Genomic DNA, 24,490 nt, shown 5'->3' on the forward strand with positions numbered 1-24,490 from the left:
CACGCCTGTAATCCTAGCTATTCAAGAGGCTAAGATCAAAGCCAGCCTGAGCAGGAAAGTCCATGAGACTCTTATCTCCAATTCACTACCACAAAACCAGAATTGGCCCTGTGGCTCAAGTGGTAGAGCACTCACCTTGAGGTGAAGAGCTGAGGGACAGCACCCCGGCTAGAGTTCAAGGCCCAGAGTTCAAACCCCACTACCAACCACCCCCCCCTAAAAAAATAATTTTTTCCCTCACCTCCTCCTCACTGATTAAATTTTACTAACTTGATATCAAATAAATTTGTAAATCCTGAATGTTAACTGACAACTTGATGAAGGGCCTGAAAGAAATAGATAACAAGGTGGTAGCCTGGCATTTGAAATATACATGAATCCACAGTGATTAATCCGTTATCAGATAATCAGTGAATCTTCTAGAAAGTGAGAGAAGCAGACCATATTTGTACTTCCTATCCCAGCTCACTTACTTGCTAACTGTGTTCTCAATACTTGGTACTCATGGTTTAGAATTGTTTCCTGTTAAGTCTAGAAACTCAGGATAGCTACTTTGTGTAAAAGTGTGAAAAATACTTCTAAATTCCCATTCTTTCATTTGCTAGCTTATCTGTTTCCAGTCTTATCTGAAAATGACAAGGGGAAATAAACCTATTTATAAGCCAAGTGCAGTAGTACATGCCTATAAACCCACATGCTGTTATCCCAGCTACTGAGACTGTTGCAAAGTTTATGATATAGTCTCTTGTACCTGCTGTTTTGTCAGATGGCAAATGTATGTAAGCCATAGAACCAGTAATTAAATGATATATTAATTGCACTGTTCTGTAAAGTTACTTTTAGTAGCAAAATTTCTTAGATTTGAGTTAAAAAATCATATATTTTCAGTATCCCAATACTGAGTATATATGAAAGGTGGATTTTGTGTGTGTGTTTTTGTTTTTGTTTTTATCTGGCATAAGAGCTTGAACTCAGGGCCTAAGTGCTGTTCCTAAGCTTTCATGCTGAAGGCTAGTGCTCTATTACTTTGAGGCACAGCTCCACTTCCTGTTTTCTTGTGGTTAATGGGAGATAAGAGTCCCACAGACTTTCCTGCCGAGGCTGGCTTTGAACCATGGTCCTCAGATCTCAGCCTCTTGAGCAGCTAGGATTACAGGCACCTGGCCGAAGGTATTTTATGCTAAGAAAGCTGTTTTTGTTTTTGCTTTGGGTCTGGTTGTGGGGCCTGAACTCTGGGCCTGGGCACTGTCCCTCAGCTCTTCAGCTCAAGGCAAGTGCTCTACCACTCCAGCCACTGCGCCACTTCTGACCTTTTTTTTTCTGCTTATGTGGTGCTGAGGAAGCGAACACAGGGCCTCATGTATGCAAGGCAAGCGCTCTACCACTGAGCCACCTTCCCAGCCCAAGAAAACTGTTGAATAACAGTAGGTCCATTTGTTTTTACAAACAAAAGAAATTTCTGCTTTTATCATTTCTTATTTGTGATTATTAGACAGGTAAACTATCTGTGCCATATCTTTACTTTTTGTTGTTGTTGGTTGTGGGGCTTCAACTCTGGGCCTGGGCTCTGTTCCTGAGCTCTTTAGCTCAAGGATAGCCCTCTACCACTTGAGCCACAGCACCACTTCTCATTTTCTGGTGGTTTATTGGAGATAAGAGTCTCACTGAGTTTCCTGCCCCGGCTTGCTTTGAACGGTGACACTCATGTTTCAGCCTCCTGAGTAGCTAGGATTATAGGCATGAGCCATGAGCCAGGGTGTCTTGTATATCTTTACTTCTTAAAGTTATGGAATGAGTCTTTAAAAAATATATTTTTAATAGAAAGAGAAGTAACTTATTACTGTTTGTGTAATGCCTGTTTCCCTTCCTTTTAGTGTTCTAATATCGTTCTATAATGCTGAAGATGAGTCAAACATTCTCTTACCCAAGCTGCCCACATTACCAAAAAAGTAAGTATCAGAGTTGTATTTCTTTGGACTTAATCTTGCAGGTTAATCTGCTTTAAATATTGGTACATACTTCTCTCATGAGTATCATTTTACCTTTGTCTCTCCTTTCTCTCATTATAGCAGCACCTCAAAAATATTTAGGTAAAATATACTTTTTTGTTGTTTTCAAATAAAATAATGTTTTTTTTTAGTTGAAAGAACATGGTTGAAAGATGACTCAATTTATTTTTATATTGTAGTGAGGAGAATTCTGATGAAATTATTAAACGCTTGGGAGATGTCAGGTAAATCTAATTTAAATAAGTCACTTTTCATATTGGAGGAACATTTCCAAATTTTCAGGAGCAAATCTTTTGTTATGTTATCTCATTGTAGACACGCTGTGTCTTCAAATAATAGATGTCACCGTCTTGCTGTTTTTACTGTGTGCTCGTTCTTTGTTTCGTGTGTTAGCAGTAATGCAGTATACTTGTTTTTAATAAGTAAAAGGGGATAGTACTAGAATTTTTAAAATTTCAATTTTAATTATCCAAGTTCTTCATTGTGTCATATCCATAATAAAACTGTTTTGTTATTGGCTGTATGTGAATACAATTATTAGTATGTTATGTTACTATAAATGCTTAATGTTAGCTATAAGAAATATATATTGTTCTTTGGAAACAAAAGAAATGGCCTGCTGTGATTGAATATTGAGAGTTGCTGTGTTTGCTTAGTGTATCAGTTTTCCCCACAGAGGAATTTTAGCACTCAGATTAGATTAAAGCAGTAACAATTGATATTTTGGCTAAAAAAACCACAGTCATCTAAAAGAGAGAAGAGGAACCAGCAGGAGGGAGAAAGGAAAAAGAGATGGTGAGGGAAGGTGAATATATATGTATGACAATACCAGCATGAAGCCCTACAGAAACTTAGGAAGGAATAGATAGGGAGGAAGGATAGTTAAGAAAGAGTAATATAGATTAGGAGTAAATTTGATCAAAGTGTATTATATTCATGTTGTAAATATCACAGTGTAACACTTTTGTACTATAAGTTCATGCTAATTATTTTTTAAAGATAGTGTAGAAATAAAATCCACAAATATAAAAAACACCCACAATCATCTGTGTTGTTCACTGGTTCTCTGCTTGTTACATTTTTTTATTAGATTAAATATTCTTGTCCTTGGAGGAAGCTCTGGATTTATTGAGCTTTATGCTTATGGGATGTTCAAAATTGCTCGAGTCACAGGAGTGAGTTTTTCTTTTAGGTTTCCTGTATTATTTCTCTTAAAATATAGTGGCTAGTTTACTTATGGAATAAGAATAACATAGTAAGTTTTATTTTTATTTTTTCAGTTTCAATTTGTTTTTAAATAATTAGAGGATTTTTTAAGCTAAAATAATGATATTACTATAGAGATGAGAAACTTTTGGTGGAATTACTCATGCTTTTTCCTTTAATGAAAAGATTGATCTGATCCACTTGACTGTGATTTAACTGGAGCCTAATGAAAGCTATCGGAAGCCACTCTTTGTTGAGTACTGAGTCTCCTACTACTGCTAAATCAGTCTTCTCCAGAGCCTTTTTCATCTCGCTCTCACAATTCCCCAAGGTGTAGAAAATATCATAGCCTTCAGGGAATTTGTTCATCAACCTTTGATGTGCAACTGTTGATGGGATTGGGATCAGAAGTTTTAATGTTTATAGGTCTTTGTGACTAGGAGGAGCCCTTTACCTGCTTTACCTACCTTTACCTGCTACATGAGTATAGCTGAAACCAGAAGTGTGTGTCACAGCTTTCTAAAGTTGTGTATAAATTGTTGCTTCCAGTATTACAAAGTGCACCCTAGCAGTGATACCACATGTATGAGGGTGTGTGATTATTTTGCAGATTGCTGGCACTTGTCTTGCATTGTGTCTATCAAGTGATTTGAAATCATTATCAGTGGTCGCAGAGGTTTCCACTGGTGATGCTTCAAAGGTTTCATACTTTCAGCTATGTAATTGTAGAGATTAAGAATATGTTTTAGTTTTTCAGTTGTTTTTTAGGGTGGTTGGTGCTGAGAGTTGACAGGACGTACGAGCATGCTGTCCACCACTGAGCTGGGTCCCCACCTCTGTGGGTTTGTATCTATATCTCACTGTATTCTAATGGGCAGCAAAATAAAACATCTCCGTGGAGTTTCTAAATTGTACATATTGAATGCTGTTGTAGTACTATTATTTTCCACATAAAAACAATGTTTTGATGATCTACAAATTGGTTCCTATAACAGAATTACTTGGTTTTGAGCATTTTCTTGGGACTCAGTTATTAGTAATAATAAGGGCTGATATTCATCATTTATTATATGCCAAACCCTTAGTGCCTTAAACACAACAACATATGGATAGGCACTGTTATTATACCTGAAGAAAGTACTGGACACATACAAAAGCTCATAATTGGAAAGTGATACTAGGCAGTCTGCATTCAGGTTCTGTGCCTTTTTTCTCCTTCTAATGAGAGGAAGGCTTGCTTTGTAATCCAGACTGGCCTAGAACTTCAGGTTCTCCTGCTTTAGCCTCCCAAGTGTTGGGATTACAGGTGTGCACCATTAGGCTCTAAACATGCTTTTTGTGTAAAACATTTAAGTATTGGTGAGGGCTCTTTTATTGTGTGTAGCATACATAATAAGATTAGGAAACTGTTTGGGCTCCTGTTATTTAGATTGTACCTTTGCTTTGCCAAGAAAACTTCCCCAGTGTTTCCTCTGAAAATCCTATATGTTTATCCTAAGTATGTGTGAATTTTCAAACAAAGTAGAACAAAAGGATAGAAGATGTGAGGACTGCTTAGTGTCTTCAATAGCATGCTGTTCAGTGTTCCAGAGCACCCTAGACATAGAATTCACAACAATGGTAGTACACATTTGTGTCTTAAGGCTGAGCAACTGTGATCACCAGGCTGTATTTGTGCTATAATAGAGCAGCTCTTTTTTTTCTGTGAAATTTGTAAAAGTTTTTTTTTTTGTTTTTTTTTTTTTTTTTTTTTTTTGTCCTGGGGCTTGAACTCAGGGCTTGGGCACTGTCCCTGAGCTTCTTTTGCTCAAGGCTGACATTCTACTACTTGAGCTACAGTGCCATTTTTGGCTTTTTCTGTTTATGTGGTACTGAGGAATCAAATCTAGGGCTTCATGCATGCTAAGCAAGCACTCTACAACTAAGCAACATTCCCAGCTAGTAATAGATTTTTTTTTAATGACAACTTCTGTGCGATACAACTGGTAAGGGATATTTTCTTTGTTTTTACCAGTAGTATTTTAATGCCTTTTGATGCCTTCCCTTGGTTCTGATGCCTCCAACTTGGTTATGTTTCAAAGGGGACAGAATTATGATTTGGTCTTCCTGATACTTAGTTACATCTTTGCTCCTCTTTAAGTTAGAGGATGCACACGTGTGCGCATGCACATGTGTGTGTATGTGTGTGTGTGTGTGTGTGTGTTTTACAGGAACAATTTATCTTTAAAAAAGTAAATACATCTGATTATGACTCAATTTATTCTTGTTTTTCAGCTTGAAACCAATCTGCTCTACTCCTTCTTACATGAAGTAACTCAGATGGCCAGGAAGTTTATTCACATTTCAGCTCTGTTGCAGGTATTTATTCATCACTTGCTTTCTAGTAGTATCTACTGTAACATTTGTAATTTTATTTTTTAAAACTGACGTCAGTTGGATGTCTATTCTGCTAATCTTACAATATTTATTAAAGCCAGAAAAAGTAATTTAATTAATCTACTCATCCAATCCTATCACCTCCAAATGAAAGGGAAAAAATAGTCAATCTTTTAAATGTTCCTGTTAATGTTACTTATACTTTATTGCAAATAAAATAGTCTTTTTATGATTTTAGGTTTTGATCATAACAAAGATACCCCAAATTAGTAGATAATTTTGTAGGTTAGCAGTTTGGACTAAACTCAGCCAGAAAGTTGTGGTGATCTGTACCTGGTATGGCTCATATCACCCAGCTTGATCATGCAAGCTGATATGTGTCCCTGGCTGAAGTGGCTTTGCCTCTGCCCTGCATCCCTCATCTTCTAGCCAGCTAGTCCTGTGCTGTTTCTAGGGTAGTGGCAGCAAAGGTTTCAAGAGTACACATTGAGGGATGGGAATGTGTCTCAGTGGTAGAATGCTTGCCTCACATGCATGAAACCCTGGGTTCGATTCCTCAGTACCATGTACACAAAAAAGGCTAGAACTGGAGCAGTGGCTTAAGTGGCAGAGTGATAGTCTTGAACAAAAGAAGCTCAGGGACAGTTGCCCAGGCCAAGTTCAAGCTCAGGACTAGCAAAAAATTAAATAAATAAGAGTGTAAGTTGAACTGTGGTTGGTGGGACACTTCTATAATCCAGCAATTGGGAGGCTCAGGCAAGAGTATTATAATATCAACTTGAGTTATATAGCAAGCTTGGGCTATATAACAAGATCCTGTCTCCCTCTCCGTCCCCTCAAAAAAAAGTGCAAGTCAAGATGTATAAACAACTTGAAAGCCCTGGCCTCAGCAGTGTTTTTTCTGCTATGTTCAGTTAGAGCAAGTTATAGGGCAGCCAGGTGCAAGGTGAGGAGAATAAGTCAGGATAGAAGAACTGTAAAGAATTCAGGCCATTTTTTTCATTATTGTTCTACCACAGCCATTAATTTACTTGATGGCAAATGTAACTAGGTGTCGAAATCTTTTAAGGGTCCTCTGACAGTTTAATAGTTGAACAAATTAACATTTTGACAGTGTAATAAAACACAGCTTAAATAATAAAATGTAAAAGATGTTTGTTTTACTAGGTATAGAAATGTTCTTTTGAAATGAAGGAAGGGGTAACACTGTGCAAAAAAGAAATGTACTCATTACCTTTCTTATGTAACTGTAACCCCTCTGTATATTACCTTTACAATAAAATTTAAGTATAAAAAAAGTTCCTTTCTAAAGTTCTAAGAATCATTGATTCTTTGGTAAAAATAGTTGTTACCAAACAGTTAGACCCTGGTGGCTTACACCTGTAATCCTAGCTACTTAAGAGGCTCAGATCTTAGGATCATGGTTCAAGGCCAGCCCAGGCAGTAAAGTCTATGAGACTTTTAGCTCCATTTAACCACCAGAAAATAGGAGGTAGCACTGTGGTTCAAGGTGGTAAGGAGCTAGCCTTGAGCAAAAGAGCTCAGGGACAGTCCCCAGACCACAAGTTCAAGCCCCACAATTGGAAAAAAAAAAAAAAGAAGTTACCAAAGGTTAGCTATGGTCTTCTCTTTTCCTTTGGCTTAACTAAGTTAATTAGGGTGGTTGAAAGTAAGTTCTGGATTTTTTGTGACCTTAAATAGCACATATTAGGTAGAATGTGGGTTTAAAATATTTTTTTCTTTTTGCTAATAGTATATAAATTTGTCACTGACATGTATGTGTGAAGTATGGGAAGAAATACTGATGCAGATGGATTCTCGTCTCACTAAGTTTGTGCAGGTAATGTAACTGATATTTCCTGTGGAAAGAGTTTAAAAGTCTATTTGCTTTATATGCTATATGAGAAAGGTCAGTTTAATTTATGAAATATTAAGACCATAATTTCTTCAGACAGCTTGGCCTAATGACTATTTTCACAGAAAATATTTGCAAAAAGGAGTCTATATTAGGTTTTGTTACTATAACAAAGTACCTGAACTTGGGTAATGTATACAGAAAAGAGGTTTATGTATCTTCCAGTTTTGTAGACTAGAAGTCCCAGATTGTGTGGCTCTGTTATTTTCTTCCTCTGGGAGATGGCATCTTGGCAGAGGGATCACTTTGTGACGCAGGAACCAGAAAGTGGAGAAGGGTGGTCTTGCTCTTTTAGAATAACTCACTCTGCAGGATCTAACCAGGTTCCTATGAGAACTACATTTTCTTCACATAGCAGCACCCTCAGTGACCTAACCACCTCCCAGTATGCCTTACCTCTTAAAGATTCCACTACCTCAGCAGCATCATAATACATGAACCGTTGGGGGACAAACCATATCAGATCCATAGCTGACTCTTCCACCATTGGAACAACTTAATGCAGTGGGTGTGCTTTGGGAATGAGGAAGCTATTGAAACAGCTGACTGGTTGTCTCCAGTCACTGAACCTCAGATATTTCCTGTATATAAGGGCTTGAGAGAAGACAGAGGAAAGAACAGTGAGTAGATGTACTTTATAAGCTGCAAAACATGTACCACATATTTCTTTTTATTTTATCTAGGAAAAGAACATAACCACATCAGTACAGGATGAATTTATGCACTTGCTGTTGTGGGGGAAGGCAAGGTAATAAACTCTTCCTTTTCCTCCCTTCTCCCCCGATTGGTTGTAGGGCTTGAACTCAGGGCCTATGTGCTGTCCTTAAGATCTTTTCGCTCTACCACTTTGAGCCACATCCCTGCTTCCAGTTTTTTGAGTGGTTAACTGGAAATAAGACTCTCACAGAGACTTCTCTGTTTGGGCTGTCTTTTTTTTTCTGTACTGGAGCCTGAACTCTGGGCCTAGGCTCTGTCCCTGAGCTCTTCAGCTCAAGGCTAGCACTCTACCACTTGAGCCACAGCGACACTTCAGGCCTTTTCTGCTTATGTAATGCTGAGGAATCCAACCCAGGGCCTCATGCATGCAAGGCAAGCACTCTACCACTGAGCCCAGCCCTGTCTGGGCTGTCTTTGAATCACAATCCTTAGATATCAACCTCCTGAGTAGCTAGGATTATAGGCATGAGCCACTGATGCCCTGTTTCACCTCTCTCTCCCCTTTTTAAATCAATTGATTTTAAAAGTAAATAAAAATGAATAATTCATTTGTCCAAATGAAATAGAAAATTCTGGTATAAAAAGAGTATTAGGAGTATAGATCTCCAGGTTTTTTGATACACCCTTTTGGGTTAATGTGATCATTTTGTACAGAAATTTTAGTTTTTATGTTGCCAAACTAAACTTTTTCTTTTTGGTATCTTAGAACTTTCCCCATCTTAAGCGCATGAAAAGGTTAATCTGTATTTACTTCTGGAATTATTTTTTATGGTTTTCATTTATTCCCTCCCGTGTTTCAGATGTGATTTCCATGGTGCTTTGTGGAAACCTCTGCCATCCTTTTCCTAAATGCTTACATTGGTACAATATGGCTTAGTGAGCATTGCCCTTTGCCTTACTAAGCCAAGTCCTTTTTAATATGCAGTGTATCCTCATGTGTACTTAAGTGTGTTAGGGTTATTTTTTTGTTTCTTTTTGTATACAAAAGAAAGTTGTATTTTTTTAAGAAAGTTTTATTTTTGTTGGGAGTAGTTTTACTTTGTTCCAAAATCTTGTTTTTTTCTTTGAAATCTATGATTTTAAGCAATGTGTACAGATTTTAGATGGAGAAATGACTAAAACATCCTTTTACATTGTAGTGCTGAACTTCAGCCCCTTTTGGTGAACCAGCTAACTGTAAAGGTGCTGTTAAAGTCATCATATTCCAGTATTCAGAAGTTGGTTATAAGTCATTTGCAGAGGTATAAAGATGATGGACATTGCTTTGGTCTTTCTGAAAATTTACCTTTATTGTCTGGCATTTTCTTCTGGAATCTTTCCTAGCTGAATTTTTTTTTTTTTTGTCAGTCATGGGGCTTGAACTTTGGGCCTGGGCACTGTCCCTCAGCTCTTCAGCTCAAGGAGAGTTTTCTACCACTTGAGCTACAGTGCCACTACCCTGAAAATTTTTTAATAATAATTTTTAGTGAGATTAAGTGATTATATAAATGTCACAAATTTCATAGTACTGTAGGATAGTGATATTTTGTTAAAATCACAAACACATTTTAACCTTTGCAAGGCAAATTGTCATTATCTTGGTCTATAAAGTTTGTGAATTCTATGAGCTTTGACAATATTTCTTCTGCTTTGGGTGATAAATATATTTCTTTCCTTTTGCTTAGTGTTAGCTGTTCCCTCTTTCCCTCTCATCCCTCCCTCCCTTGAGTTCTTTAGTTCATTTTCATCAATGCCCAGTGTAGCTGATGGGTTCCTCTGTTGTATTTTTTCACCTGTTTCCCTCTGATTCCATGCCCTCCTCCTAGCTTCCCTTAGATGTGTGCACATATATACCCCATATGAGGTCAAGAACATGGAGTCATTTAGAAATTATATGGCAGATTAAGTAGATGTCCTTTGTTTCTTGAGTCCTGTTTACTTTGTCGTATTTCCTTGCGTTTTGGATTTTAACATCCTCATATCAGGAAGAACATGTGCTATTTGTCTTTCTGCTCTTGTCTTACCTCACTCACACTGATTCATTTTAGTTCCATCCATTTCTCTGCATCTGGGTTGTTTCTATATCTTGGCTATTGATTGTGAATAGTGCCTAGCTGAAATTTTTGCATTGGCATTTGAAGGGGAATCTTGGCACACTCAAGGGTAAAGATTATTTCTGCTTCATGAAATAATTTTTCACTATCTTTTCACCAAGCAAGTCTCCCATCTGGATCCCCCCACTATACTATAAGGTATATTTTGAAATAGGGCATATATTCCTTTTTTTGTTCCACAGAGAAAATTGAGTATGTTGTATATTTTATCTTGTAAAACATATTGTGTATTTTTCATTCAACACCCTAGAATTTTGTTCTGAGTCTCATTTTACCAGGATGAAACTGAATTAGTTATATGGATGGCCCAAAGATAGTACATGGCAGAGCCACAATTCCTTTTAGTGTTCCAGGTCTCGTGTTGTTCCTATCCGTAGCTGCTTGAGTGACAGTTTTACAAGCGGATGCTGAATGTTCAGTTTAAATTTGTATACAGCCCGTTATGTAATGCCTTCTGCACTGGTCTTTCTATACTTTGTTCCACAAATGTCTGGTCTTTTTACTCTTCTTTTTCCTTTTCTTGCAATGCTCTGGGTCAAAACCAGGGTCTTGTATATGCTGGGCAAGGATTCTACTAGTGAGCTATATCCTCATCCCTGTAGAATGTGTATTCCTCAGTAAATCCAATAGAATACCTCTCACAGATGCTCCTGTTCCCTTCTTTTTGATCAGTCCCCATATTTTTTCACCAGTCCCCATATTAACTCATATTACACTTATACCCTTGTCCTATGCATTCCCCTCAAGGTATTTATGGCCATTGGGAAGATTACACTGTATGATTGTGTGGTTGAGACCTGTCTCCCCTGTTATGCTGTAATTTCTGTGGTCACAAGGACCTGATTCTTGTCAGCTTTCTGTCCCTAGCATCTAGCACAATGTCTGACACAAAGTTGGATCTCAAAAACTATTTGTTTAGTATCGGATAGATATGGGTGAACAAGATTGCCTACTGGCTCTCTTTAAAGTGCCAAGATTGGGGCTAAGGGGTAGCTTAGTGGTTGAGCACTTGCTAGCTTATGCAAGGCCCTAGCTTCATCCCTAGCATTGCGCCTCCCCTCAGATAGTGCCAGGACTGTGAAACACAATTTGTTCATATAAAATTTAATCGTATTGTCATGTATATTCATTTCAGTAGATGATAGCCAGATGATTGTGCTTATGTTTATAGAACTAGAGATACAATTTTTTTAATGGCAAGAAAATTAAATAGTTACCTTAAATTTTTATTTCTGAAAAATTGGAACTGTCTACCACTGCCTACCACCCTGACTAAGTAATGATACTATGTCTCCTGTGACTAAGTAATGATACTATGTCTCCTGTTGTGCTAGTGGCTCAGAGTCTTTATTGTATTATTTGAGTGAACTGAAAGGAATGGCTTCATGGAAGCAAAAATACAAACCCCTTGGACTGGATGCTATGGGAATTGAAGGTAGTGATTTAATTTCTCAACAGAATATATTAGGTATAGTTTACTTATTTAACAAGGACTATTTCTTTATATTTTTTATTTCCTTTTAGATGCTATTGATTGTGAATATTTACATTTGAAATTAATAAGAACCTTACACACATACCTGTAATCCCAGTGCTTGGTATGCTAAGGCAAAAGGATTGTAAGTTTATTTAATCATACAAAGAGTTTCAAGTCTATGAAATTTAACTTTGATTCAGTTTTTAATCTATTTATATTTGGCTAGTATGTCCAGTACAGTAAGATACAGTTTAGGAATACATTTTACTTTCTCTTTCTGTTGAGCTGTTTTTCTTTTCTTTTCTTTCTTTCTTTTTTTTTTTGGTGCCAGTCTCAGAACTTAAACTCAGTTCCTGAGTGCTGTCCCTGAGCTTTTTTTCTCAAGGCTAGCATTCTACCATTTGCTCCATTTCTGGCTTTTGGTGATTAGTTGGAGTTTATGAATCTCCTGGATTTTCCTGTGTGGGCTGTCTTTGAACTGCAGGCCTCAGATCTCAGCCACCTGAGTGTCTAGGATGAGGCGTGAACCGCCACAGCACCAAGCTTCTCAGACTCTCTTGTCATTCCTGGCTGTTGGCTCTTTGAGCTTTCTGCACTTGGCTTCTCCTGGAGAACTTTGTCACTCACCAGTATTCAGTACTTCTGAAACTAGTTTTAAGTTGTTCTTTACTCTTTATTTTTCTAAGTTTATAATACATATGCTTCCTCCTGTTCACTGTCATTATGATTGGGCTCTAGAAAGTGAAAACCCCAGCACTTGCTCAGAAGACAAAGTGAGAGGAGAAATGACATTGCTTTTCCTGTGTTTTGGAATATTTTTGGAATTTACATTTGCTGAGAGCAAATATGATATACTAAGTTTTCTAGGATTACCTCTCACGATGAATAGAAAGTATTTAACTTCTTGATCCTCTTAAGTAGAAAAAATGTCACTACGAAGGGTTACAGATGGAGGAACAGAGCAGTGGGGGAGGGCTTTAGTGTGGTCTGGTTGTGTTAGGTAGGGGTGAAGGTATTAGTTAGGTAGAACACAGAAAACTTTGTTTTTCACTGGTGCTGCAAGAGAATGTTAGTTACCTTACTTGATAACATAGGAGTGCTGCAATCTTTGATTTCCTAGTAGGGTGATTGATACTGATCCACCTCTCAGTGATATTATGAAACATAAAAAAAAATACTTGTACTGCTGGGAATGTAGCTCACTGGCACACTGTTGTCTAGTATGCACAGGCTCCCGGTTCAGGTCTTAGGACCTCAAGGAAAATCAGTACAGGTATTATTTGCTTACTGTAATTATCACATAGAAGTAAACTTAAAGAGTTTATAAAAATTGAACTCATCTCTGTATTCAGAAAGTTCACCAAAATGAAAATGAGTTTGATTTATAATACTTAACGTTTTTTCATTTGTGTCAAATCCAAGAGAGTTCAATTTTTGAGACCTCATTTATTTGTTGGACTAAAAGATTAGTTTCATAAAATGATGTCCAGTGGTATCAGACATTGTGACATAACATAAGTTTATAGTAGTAACTTCCTCTTGGAGTCAGTTTTTTTTTTTTTTTTTTACTGATTAGTAATTTTTTAACAAAAAATGTGGGAAAATTTTTTCCTCACTTACTTGCAGAGTTAGGAAAAGAATTCATATGTCACAGAATGCTGGGAAAGATTCAGTTTTTTGGAAACACAGTTACAACCAGATAGTATCATTTATTTGCTTAATTTTTGAAAGAATCGAGATGTGTTTTGTTTTTGATTGCCTTAATTTTAGGAATGTAATAATGTTTGGCTTGTAAAATCTGCTCTTCTAAGGGCTTAAATCCTGACAAGACAAAGAAGAACAGTAAGGTTTATTTTACTCTGTGACAGTTGAACAGTACTACATGAACTGCACATGACTTTTTTTTTCTGATTTGTTTATCTTTTCAGAGTTATAGACATTAGTATAAAGAATTTCAAGGCATTTTTCCAGTGGCTTTCTGTGGGTAAGTTAACTTTAACATTGTTGTTTTAACACTTTTGAAAACTGTGGAAATACATCTTAGATTTGAATTAGTCTGTTAAAATTTCAAATACTTATAAAATAGTATAATGAGCCTCCTTGTTTCCTTCTTTCACCCAGCTTCAACTGTTGTCCATCTATGGCAGTCCTATTTCACCTACTCCATGATTCCCCCATAGAAGTATTAAAGCTAATTTGTAACACCTGTGCCCCTTACACTCACTAGTACAGTGATCCCTTACCTATCTTGGGAGTTAAGTTCCAGACAACCCCGTGATAAGTGAAAATCCCATGCTCTATTGTGGTTCATTTATTGCTCTGGAAAGTAACTACCTGATAGGTGAGGGATCACTATTTCTGGTTTGTTTCGTTTTGTTTTTTAACCCTGGGATGCAATGAAGCTACAATACAGCGAGGGACAACTGCATTTCCTTAGGTTAAAATTTAATGTTTGAGCCCTTGCTATATATTGGGCACGGGTATAAGATTTTCAAAAAGCCCTTCAGTAGCTTGTGTTACATTTTACACTCTGTTCTTCAGTCTCTAGAGCTGTGTGGTCCATGGTGGTAACCACTAACTAGCCTGTGGCTGTTGAATTGATGGAAATCATCTAAAATTACACATTTAGTTATGTAGTCAGGCTAGCCTCTTTGAAGTTCCTAGGACTCACAGATGATCACTGACAGCACAGAACTGGGATCTTGCTATTACATTTTCATGGGCAGTGGTGCCCTTGCTAAGTGGTACACAGACTTCTTTAGGACTTTCTTTGTAATGCCACTACGTCTTTGCCATTGGGTAGGCAGTTTAATTAACAAATACCTGTTGACTTCACATGAGATGGTTTGATCACCACTCTGAGGTACTTGCATTTTTTTAGGCCCATTTATACTGCTATTTTTGTGAAGTATATTCTTTAAATAATGAAACAAACATTTCTCTCCAACATATGCAACATTTAGTTTTATGTCTCATATTTGTTAAAATTTAGAGTGAAATACAAGATAAATTCCTTTTGATATGCTAATACTGCAAAGTGTCCAAATGTTCAGTTCTAATATTACAAAAGCAGACTTTATGCTTATCACTCTACTATAGTTACTTTTGTTTAAAACCTGAATGTGATCTTAAGTTACTTGAATTCTTGGTTGGATATTTTTGTTTGTTTCCTTTTTTTCAACTATATGATTGATAGTTGGAATAGGGAACTGGAGTTTTTTCAGGCTAGCTTGTTGCAGATCTGAGTTTTAATTAGAATAAATTGCAATATTAAAAGTAGGACTTTAGAAATCCTTTCTCTGATGGGATTAGTGGTTTAGTTTTACTTATAATTATTGCGTGCTCTAACTAAGCATCAGCAGTAGAAGAGCAGTGAGTAACGGCTCAGTTCTTATCTCCAGAATGTGACACTGTTGTCACCCTGGCTTTGTCACTGACACAAGGTTATAACTTTGTTGTCTTTTTTTTTGTAAAATGTAATTTCCATGAAGGCATTTTTACTGCTCTGTCCCCAGCAGCATAATCAATAAGGTTTTGTTTGGGGTGAGGACCAACAATCCTGAATATATTTTAGATCCTGATTAAGTCAGATTTTAGTTCATACTAAATTGTTCAAAGAGAAAGTTTTTTGTAGTAAAAAGAAACTGTTCAAATGGAAAATTTAGTTCAGTAAACCTCATTTGGTCTTTGAGGTATATCTGTAATAAAAATTACATTTCAAGATAATTTTTAACTTTGTATTTCCAGCCATGTTGAGAATGACCGAAGACCATGTGCTTCCTGAGCTGAATAAGGTATGCACAGAAGTACTTATGGCCAGCCCTGTGTGTCAGCAGGTTCCATCTCAGTAGATTCAACCAACCACCAATGAAAAATATTCTGAAAATAATGCATCTGTTCCAAACATATGTACTTGTTTTTCTCTTTACTATTCCTTACACAATACAACAATAGTTATTTACATCGTATTAGGTGTTACAAGCACTCTAAATGGGATTTAAAGTGTACAGGAGGATGTGTTTTCTTATATAAAGATCTTGAGCACCTGAGGATTGTGTTATCTGTGGGGGTCTTAGAACCAATCTCTCAGATAACAGGGGACACCTGTGTAATTTCCTTACCTATTGTCCTGATTGAGCTCAGCCTTGCTCATGGTTTTGGTACTCTTACAGAGTTAGATAACAGGACGTTGGTCTTGTTATCTAAATAAATTTGAGTGGTTGCATAATATTTTCATCTCGCGGAATACTGTTACGGATATTTGAATTTACAATTTTCATGTTTGAATGAGGTTGTATAATTCTTACAACATAGCATCCTTATACTCTTTAACTGCCTTAAGTCTTTTTATTATTGTGAAAATATTGTACAGAGGGGGTTACAATTACATGGGCAAGATAATGAGTACACTTCTTATCAAGCATTGTAGCCTCCTCCTTTGTTTCCCCTTCCCATCCCCGCTCCCCCACTTAACCCTCCTCCCCCCCCCACCAAAGTTGTAAAGTTCGTTTTCGACATATGACTTGTACATCTCATTTTTTTTAGTCCAGTCGTGGGGCCTGAACTCTGGGCCTGGGCGCTGTCACTCAGCTCTTCAGCTCACGGCTAGCGCTCTACCACTTGAGCCACAGCGCCACTTCCAGCTTTTTTTTTTGCTTATGTGGTGCTGAGGAATCGAACCCAGGGCCTCATGCATGCAAGGCAAGCGCTCTACCACTGAGCCACTTTCCCAGCCCTTGTACATCTCATTGTAGCAATGGGTCCACCTGTATCCCTACTTAAATGATTTGTTTTTTTCCCTTCCCCTCCACAAATTATAACAACATCAAATACAGTGATAGCAGGGGTTATTCCGTGGGGGGGGGGGGACATACAAATGAACAAAGAAATAATCTTATAAATGTGATAGGAACAATCGCATGAAAGAAAAAAAAAACATTTGAATACATATCTTAGGGTTCATTTCCCTAACATCAACTTATCTGACCTTTTTGGCTTGACTCAGACATATACTAAGTATTGAAAACAAGGGAAACCATGGGACCTATGTTTCTTTGGGCCTGGCTTCCTTCACTTAATATAATTTTTTCCAAACCTTTCCATTTCCTAACAAATGGGGAAATGTCATTCTTTCTGATGGAGGCATAGAATTCCATTGTGTATATATACCACATTTTCTTGATCCACTCCATCTACTAAGGGGCATTTGGGTTGGTTCTATATCTTATGCCTTAAGTCTTAAATGCATTTTTATTTTCCTTGAAATATAAGTACTTAAATGTTGTACCTAAGTTGAAGCCTGGAAATGAGCAGTTTCTTTCTGTGAGGATGTGGAAAGAAGCATTCCCTGAAAGCGAGCTTAGAGAACAGCCAGCCTCCTCCTTGCTCTCCACAGCCCACTCACCTGCACCCAGGCCCAAACTGTGGATTCAGGCAAATTATTGGGAAGCTTTCTTTTTACCGTGATTTGTTTTCTTTTTGCCCCTTTTTGTTAATAGATAACTCAGAAAGATATCACATTTGTTACTGAATTTCTTACTGAACATTTCAATGAGGAAAGAAATAGCTATTTTTACAATTAAGTCACTTTGAAAATAATCACAGCAAAGATGGTTCATGGTTAAAAAGTAATGAGCAATTACTTTTATAAAAAGACTAATTTTAAAAAGACTAAACATAAAGTCTATAAGTAGACTTCTGTCTGTATGTATCTTACAATCTGCAAAAAACTAAATGCAATGGATAGCTGTTTTATAAAATACATATTGAGTTTGTTAATTTTAAGATTATTTTCTTAATATTTTGAGCTTTTAGAAATAAACTATGTTTGTTCTTTCTAGGCTCCAGACTTTTCTAATCGAAAAAGAAAATACTTTAATGTTGAAAAAGTTGGTCAGGTATGGGCTTTCTATTGAACTTGGTTTGATTTTTAAGAACGAATTTTAAGACTTTGTACTGTTAATTCATATTATCTAAATTTTATGGAAAATAATACAATGCCAGTATAACTGGCATTGTTGTTTATTTTCTCAGCTGTCTTTGATGTACAGCTTAATAGAAGACAGCTAATTTTAATGTCTACCTATGTGTTTATTCTGTTTTAATATGCTAATTTGCTTAATGTATATAAGGAAAATCTAACTTCAAGCAGGTGTGTGTCCTTGGAAAGGAGAAAGTACTGAACTAGTTTTGTCCTTTAACTGAGGATATTCTTTAATATTATACAAAATCCTTCCAAGTGTTGGTCTCTTGGAAGTTTTTAATGTGGAATCTAAAATTGTGTTTAGTAGACACTTCATACTCAGTTTCATTAAAAATCTCTCCATCTTCCTTGCACTTTGAAAGGCACTTTTACTCATGCTTGTTTTCATAGCATCATAACTTGGTCTTTTTAGAAATATTGGTTCTGTGGCTTTTACAGATCTTTTTAAGTACTGACGCCTTCCATTATACATTATAAATATGTGACTTCAGTCTACTCTAATCAGTCTTTAGTTACTGTGAAGCTGTCAGGCACTCAGTAACAGATGCAGGTGCCAACATTTTGAGTTTTGCTTAAAAGTTGCTTTTTTTTTTTGAGACAGGGTCTTGCTCTATAGGCCTTAAACTTGTGATATTCCTGCCTCATCCTCTTCTAAGTGCTGGAATTACAGGCCTTTAGAACCAAGTTTAGCTGAAATGTTATTTGCAATAAATATTTTAGGTTGTTTTGTTCAAAGTCACTTTATTTTCAAAAAAATACCTGCCAAAAGTAAGAGTTTGAGGGGGTAGAGGGATGGATGAGTATGCATGTTCAAAGGGGTAACATTGACCAAGACATATTTGTCCATAAGCTGAACCATGGCAACTCCTTGTACATCTATTTAATAAAATAAATAAAAATTTTAAAATTAAAAAATACCTCACAAACATCTAAGTATGAAGAACCAGTTTGTCCCCTAGTCTTTTGTTTCTAAGTAAAAATGGAATGTCATTTTTAAAATATTTATTTATTTATTATTGTGAAAATACTGTACAGAGGGGTTACAATTACATGGGCAAGATAATGAGTACGTTTCTTATCAAGCATTGTAGCCTCCTCCTTAGTTTCCCCTTCCCATCCCTTCCCATCCTCCCCCTTGGAATGTCATTTTTTATAAAATGTCTGCCTTTACAACTGAAACAAGACAGTTTCAGTTTTTCTTCAAGACAACTTTGCATGCTTTGATGTGTTGTAAAATCACCCGTGTGCCTCCTAACTCTGACTCAAAAAACGTTAAAAGATCTGCCATCAAGACTTGAGAATTAACAATTTAATAGTTCTATCAGGATAAATGAAACTGAATATGTGACAAAGAACACAAGAATTTGGTCTACTAGGTGAGGGGTGCAGGTACTGGCTGTTCTTTCTTCCACACCTTCAGTGCAAATGTTGACACCGTGAAAGGGCAAGTGACACCTTGGCACTAAAGCTGGCATTAACCTTGTAGTCAATGGAAGCATGCTGAGCACTCTCAGGGATGGGGCTACACTGTGAGAACTGCCCTTGTGGAGCATACTGTCAGTTGGTACTTGTAAAACTAAAATATAGCCCTGATAGGTAAGGTTAAAATATATCTTGAAAATGAACCACAAAATGTAAACTCTGGTTTCTACATTTACTATACTCTGACCATTTAAGTCATTTTCATGTTGTCTAGAATTTGTCACCTCACTTAGAAAAATAATGTACCTTCAGAGAACCTGGCAGTACAACAAGATAACTTAGTAACTAGAATAATGTTAAATACAGATTAGAGCCTGAATCATTGCTTAACTGAAAAAAATTTAAACTATTTTTAGTATTTGAAAGATGAAGATGATGGCCTTGTGTCACCCCCTAACACGGAAGGAAACCAGTGGTATGACTTCCTCCAAAACAGCAGCCATCTTAAAGGTACTTTATGAACCAAGCAGATGTTGGCCATGTTTATACATATTTGAGATTAAAGAGTAACCTCAAAATTTGTCTAATTTCTTCAGGCTTACTTGGCATGTCCATTTTATTTGATTAGAGAACAGCATTTTAACAAGTAGAGTATGATGTCACCATGATAGATAGAAAACACCCTGAAATTAACTGTGCTGTGGTACATTAACTATGCTGACACTAAAATTATTTTTTCCCTCCTGACACCAGCCAGTTATGATACCAGCTGAAGGTCCTGCAATGCAATTCATTGCAATTATGACACTGAGCACCCACAATGATCATTAGCCTCCAGAGGGAGGAAGGCTCAGTCTGCTAGACTCCTCACATCACATCAGTCCCAAGAGCTAGGTTCCCTTACCCACACCTCTGTGGGACTTGACTATGGGACATATGTCCCAACTTTCTCCCTTAAGTTGGCATAGCTTCCAGACTGGTGTACAATGCTCAGGAACACATTCAGCTTTCCTTTCCAGACTGTTTGTAATAAAAATTTAACTTGGGCATAGCCCAGTGGAAAACATCATTCAGGGTTTGATATGGAGGAAGAGGCCACAGCTTTTAGATCCTCCCAGCACTCAACATGTTCATCAACCAGGGAGCCATCCAAACCTCCCCAGTGTCTTTTTTTTTAATTATTAAGAAGGTTAGTAAAGAAGGGTTATGGTGGGCTGGGAAGTTGGCTCAGTGGTAGAGGGCTTGCCTTGCATGCATCAAGTCCTGGGTTTCATTCCTCAGGACCACATAAGCAGAAAAAGCTGGAAGTGGCTCTGTGGCTCAAGTGGTAGGGTGCTAGCCTTGAGCTGAAGAGCTGAGGGACAGCTCCTAGGCACAGAGTTCAGGCCCCAGGACCAGAAAAAAAGAAAAAGAAAAAGAAAAGAAAAGTTATGGTTACGTAAGGCAGGTAAAGATTACATTTCTTTTTTTGACAATGTCACCCTTTCCCTTGCTCTCTCCCAGTTTGTCTTGGGTTTTTGATGGAGGCTTCATTATAATGATTTAGTCACTGGGGTAGAATTCAACCCCAAGCCCCGATTCCTTTCCTGCAGTCTGGCAGATGGAGCTGAAACTTATAAGCTTCTGGTTAAGGCATAGACTTTCCACGCCACCCAACCCTGAGGCTTTGCAGGAACCTGCCAGAGTGGCCACATTAAAATTGGCCATCATGGGCTGGGAAGATGGCTCAGTGGTAGAGCGCTTGCCTTGCATGCCTGAGGCCCTGGGTTCGATTCCTCAGTACCACATAAGCAAAATGAAAAAAGCCGGAAGTGGAGCTGTGACTCAAGTGGTAGAGCTCTAGCCTTGAGCTGAAGAGCTGAGGGACAGCGCTCAGGCCCAGAGTTCAGGCCCCACAACCGGACCCCCCCCAAAAAAATTAAAATTGGCCATCACATTTACTACTCAGGATATCTGGGTTTCAGGAGCTGAGTTTTGGGAACTGGCGACAAAGGCAACATGTTTTTCTGTAATTACCTAGTATGTCACCTCTTGAACCTTAAAGTGCTGAAATGATTATTTTTTTTTACCTAACACAGCTGGTAAGGGAAGTGCTGAGTGTGGGAGAGACAGTCTCAGAGCCATTTGAGCTGGTGGGCCTGAGTCACAGCTTGATTCACAGCTCTTTTCATCCCAGGCAGTTCCAGAGGCCCAGTAGGCCTCTTTGTTTTTTTTCCTTTTAAGTTGGAGAATAAGATGAGTTCTTATGGATATTGTAATACTGTATAAAAAAGCCATTTTAAAATAAAAAGCATACTGAATACAACAGCAAAAAAGAAACAAAGCTAGCAGTGGCAGAGTATCCTGGACTGCTGCTGCTATCACATTGTGGCAGAGTTGAGAAGAAAGAACAGGTTTCAGTACATAGCTTATGGTTTCCAATGCCTTCCATTTTTCTAATAGCCAATAGCATTTTACTGTTGGGCTTTGGTGTAGGACTAAGCATGAGAAGGACCAAGCGAATGTAGTTGTATTAAGTGGACTGGATTGAAGGGAGATTCTGGTCATTTATTTTAACAAGGTATGTCGAAAGTATAATGAGAATTCCACCATGAAAAAGTATGGACTATAGTAATCAAAACAGCTTGGTATTGGCATAAGAACAGACCTCAGGACCAATGGAATAGAATTGAAAACCCAGAAATGAACCTACAGACCTATAGCCATCTAATCTTCAATAAGGGAGCTAAAACAATAGAATGGAAGAAAGACAGCCTCTTCAGTAAATGGTGCTGGCAAAATTGGTTAACTACATGCAGAAAACTAAAGCTAGATCCTTATATATCACCCTGCACCAGAATCAACTCCAAATGGATCAAAGACCTTGAACTCAAAGCAGACACTCTGAAAACATTACAGGATGGAATAGGAGAAACCCTAGGTCTCCTTGGCTCAGGCCGAAATTTTCTGAATAGAGACCCGGAAGCACAACAAATCAAAGAAAGGTTGGACAAATGGGATTGCATAAGGTTGCAGAGCTTCTGCAGGGCAAATGACATAGCTAGCAAGATCAATAGAAAGCCCACGGATTGGGAGAAGATCTTTACTAGCCATACAACGGACAAGGGTCTCATATCTAAAATATACTTGGAACTCAAAAAATTAAACCACCCAACAACAAATTCCTCAAAGAAACAACTGCCCAATAAATAAGTGGGCGAAAGACTTAAAGAGAAGCTTCTCTGAAGAAGAAAGAAGGATGGCCAATAGACACATGAAGAAATGTTCAACATCCCTAGCCATAAAAGAAATGCAAATCAAAACAACATTGAGATATCACCTCACTCCAGTTAGAACAGCAAAAATCAAGAACTCTAACAACAACAGATGCTGGAGGGGATGGGGACAGAAAGGAACCTTACTTCATTGTTGGTGGAAATGTAAACTTGTTCAACCACTTTGGAAAGCAGTATGGAGGTTCCTCAAAAGACTTCACATAGATCTCCCCTATAATCCAGCAATCCCACTTTTGGGCATTTACCCAAATGTTTACAAACAAGACCACACTAAAGCTACCAGCACAACTATGTTTATTGCAGCATTATTTACCATAGCTAAGATATGGAACCAACCCAGATGCCCCTCAGTAGATGAATGGATCAAGAAAATGTGGTATATATACACAATGGAATTCTATGCCTCCATCAGAAAGAATGACATTTCCCCATTTGTTAGGAAATGGAAAGGTTTGGAAAAAATTATATTAAGTGAAGTAAGCCAGGCCCAAAGAAACATAGGTCCCATGGTTTCCCTTATTTGCAATATCTAGTATAGGTATGAGTCAAGCGGAAAAGGTCAGATAATATGATGTTAGGAAAATGAACCCTTAAATATGTATTTTAATGTTTTCGTTTCTTTCATGCATGTGTTTCTAATGCATTTATAAGATTATTTCTTTGTTGCTTTGTATGTTCCTCCCCCACAGTGTAACCCCCGCTTTCACTATATTTGATGTCAGTATAACATGTGGAGGAGATGGGGACAAACAAGTCGTTTAAGGATTCAGGTGGACCTGTTGCAACAATGAGAAGTACAAAATGTCATGTCAAAACCAGCTTTACAATGTCGGTGTGGGGGGGGAGGGGGTATGATTGGGTCGGGGGGAGGGGGTGGCTGGGAAGGGAGGTGAAGGGTAAACAAAGGAGGAGGCTGCAATGCTTGGTAAGAAATGTATGCATTATCCTGCCCATGTAATTGTAAACCTTCTGTACAGTATGTTCTCAAATAAAATAAAATAAAATTTTAAATTTAAAAATAAAAAATAAAAAAAAATAAAAAAAGAAAAAGTATGGACTGCCTCTGACAATGGATTATTTTCTCCTAATCATTGGTTTGCTATAGTTTTTGTTTTGTTTCTGTTTTTGTCTGAAACCAGAAAGCCCTTTGCTGTTTCCTTATTATGCTCGAAAATCATTGCATTTTGTGAAAAGGCAAATGGAAACCATTATTGATCAGTGTTTGCAAATGACAGCAGTAAGTTGGGAAGAAATGCATGTCTTCGTGTGGGAACAAGAGTATAGTATGTCTCGTCTATGTAAATGAACATATATATTAGGATAAATTGTAAAAATGCTGATATTCAACTCGTTTTGATTGTCAAAATTGGCAGTTTCTTATGGCTTGGTTATATCCATAGTTAATTCCTTATATAAATTTATTTTACTTTATGTATTTTTAAAATTATTATAAGGTAGGCACTTATGGCTCATGCCTGTAATCCTAGCTTCTCAGGAGACTGAGATCTGAGGATCGAGTTCAAAGCCAGCTAGGGCAGGAAAGGCCATGAGGCTTATCTCCAATAAACCACTTAGAAAACCAGAAGTGGCACTGTGGCTCAAGTGGTAGAGCACTAGTCTTGAGCTGAAGAGTTGAGGGACAGAGTGCCCAGTCTTGAGCTGAAGAGCTGAGGGACAGAGTGCCCAGGCCCAGAGTTCAAGCCCCTCCACCGACAAAAAAAAAAAAAAAATTATTGTAAAGGTGATGTACAGAGAGGTTACAATTACATAGGTCAGGTACTGAATACTGTACATTTCTTTTTCAACAATGTAACCCCCTCCCTCATTTTCTGCTCACATAAATTTAAAAATTATCGTCTTAGTAAAGTATCTTTAGTGTTTTATTTGCCCCCCCAGATCAATCTCAATACAGTCTTAGTCCCAGAGCTGGTGTGTCTTGTCAGTGACTGATGTCATGAGACCAGAGGGAGGGAGTGGTCTTTTAGCACAGGCCAAGCAGGCTCCTCACCACTAGCTG

The 24,490-nt window shown here is 37.6% G+C and overlaps 1 protein-coding gene across 1 annotated transcript in view; it reads left to right on the top strand.

Moving 5' to 3' along the window:
• Positions 1-1,851: 1,851 nt before the first annotated feature.
• The window catches only part of LOC138837678 (anaphase-promoting complex subunit 4-like), a 28,764-nt gene continuing 6,125 nt past the window's right edge, over positions 1,852-24,490 (top strand). The window contains 17 exon segments of the mRNA XM_070036626.1: positions 1,852-1,948; positions 2,063-2,090; positions 2,189-2,233; positions 3,100-3,184; positions 3,826-3,957; positions 5,490-5,573; positions 7,345-7,431; positions 8,190-8,254; positions 9,363-9,464; positions 11,651-11,784; positions 13,313-13,337; positions 13,722-13,777; positions 15,541-15,587; positions 17,292-17,375; positions 17,634-17,690; positions 19,615-19,708; positions 23,613-23,710. Coding sequence (XP_069892727.1) covers positions 1,852-1,948; positions 2,063-2,090; positions 2,189-2,233; positions 3,100-3,184; positions 3,826-3,957; positions 5,490-5,573; positions 7,345-7,431; positions 8,190-8,254; positions 9,363-9,464; positions 11,651-11,784; positions 13,313-13,337; positions 13,722-13,777; positions 15,541-15,587; positions 17,292-17,375; positions 17,634-17,690; positions 19,615-19,708; positions 23,613-23,710 — 1,320 coding nt within the window.

Source organism: Dipodomys merriami, unplaced genomic scaffold (assembly GCF_024711535.1).
Source record: "Dipodomys merriami isolate MVZ:Mamm:240054 unplaced genomic scaffold, mDipMer1.0.p SCAF_2731, whole genome shotgun sequence".
NCBI classification, from domain to species: Eukaryota; Metazoa; Chordata; class Mammalia; order Rodentia; family Heteromyidae; genus Dipodomys; species Dipodomys merriami.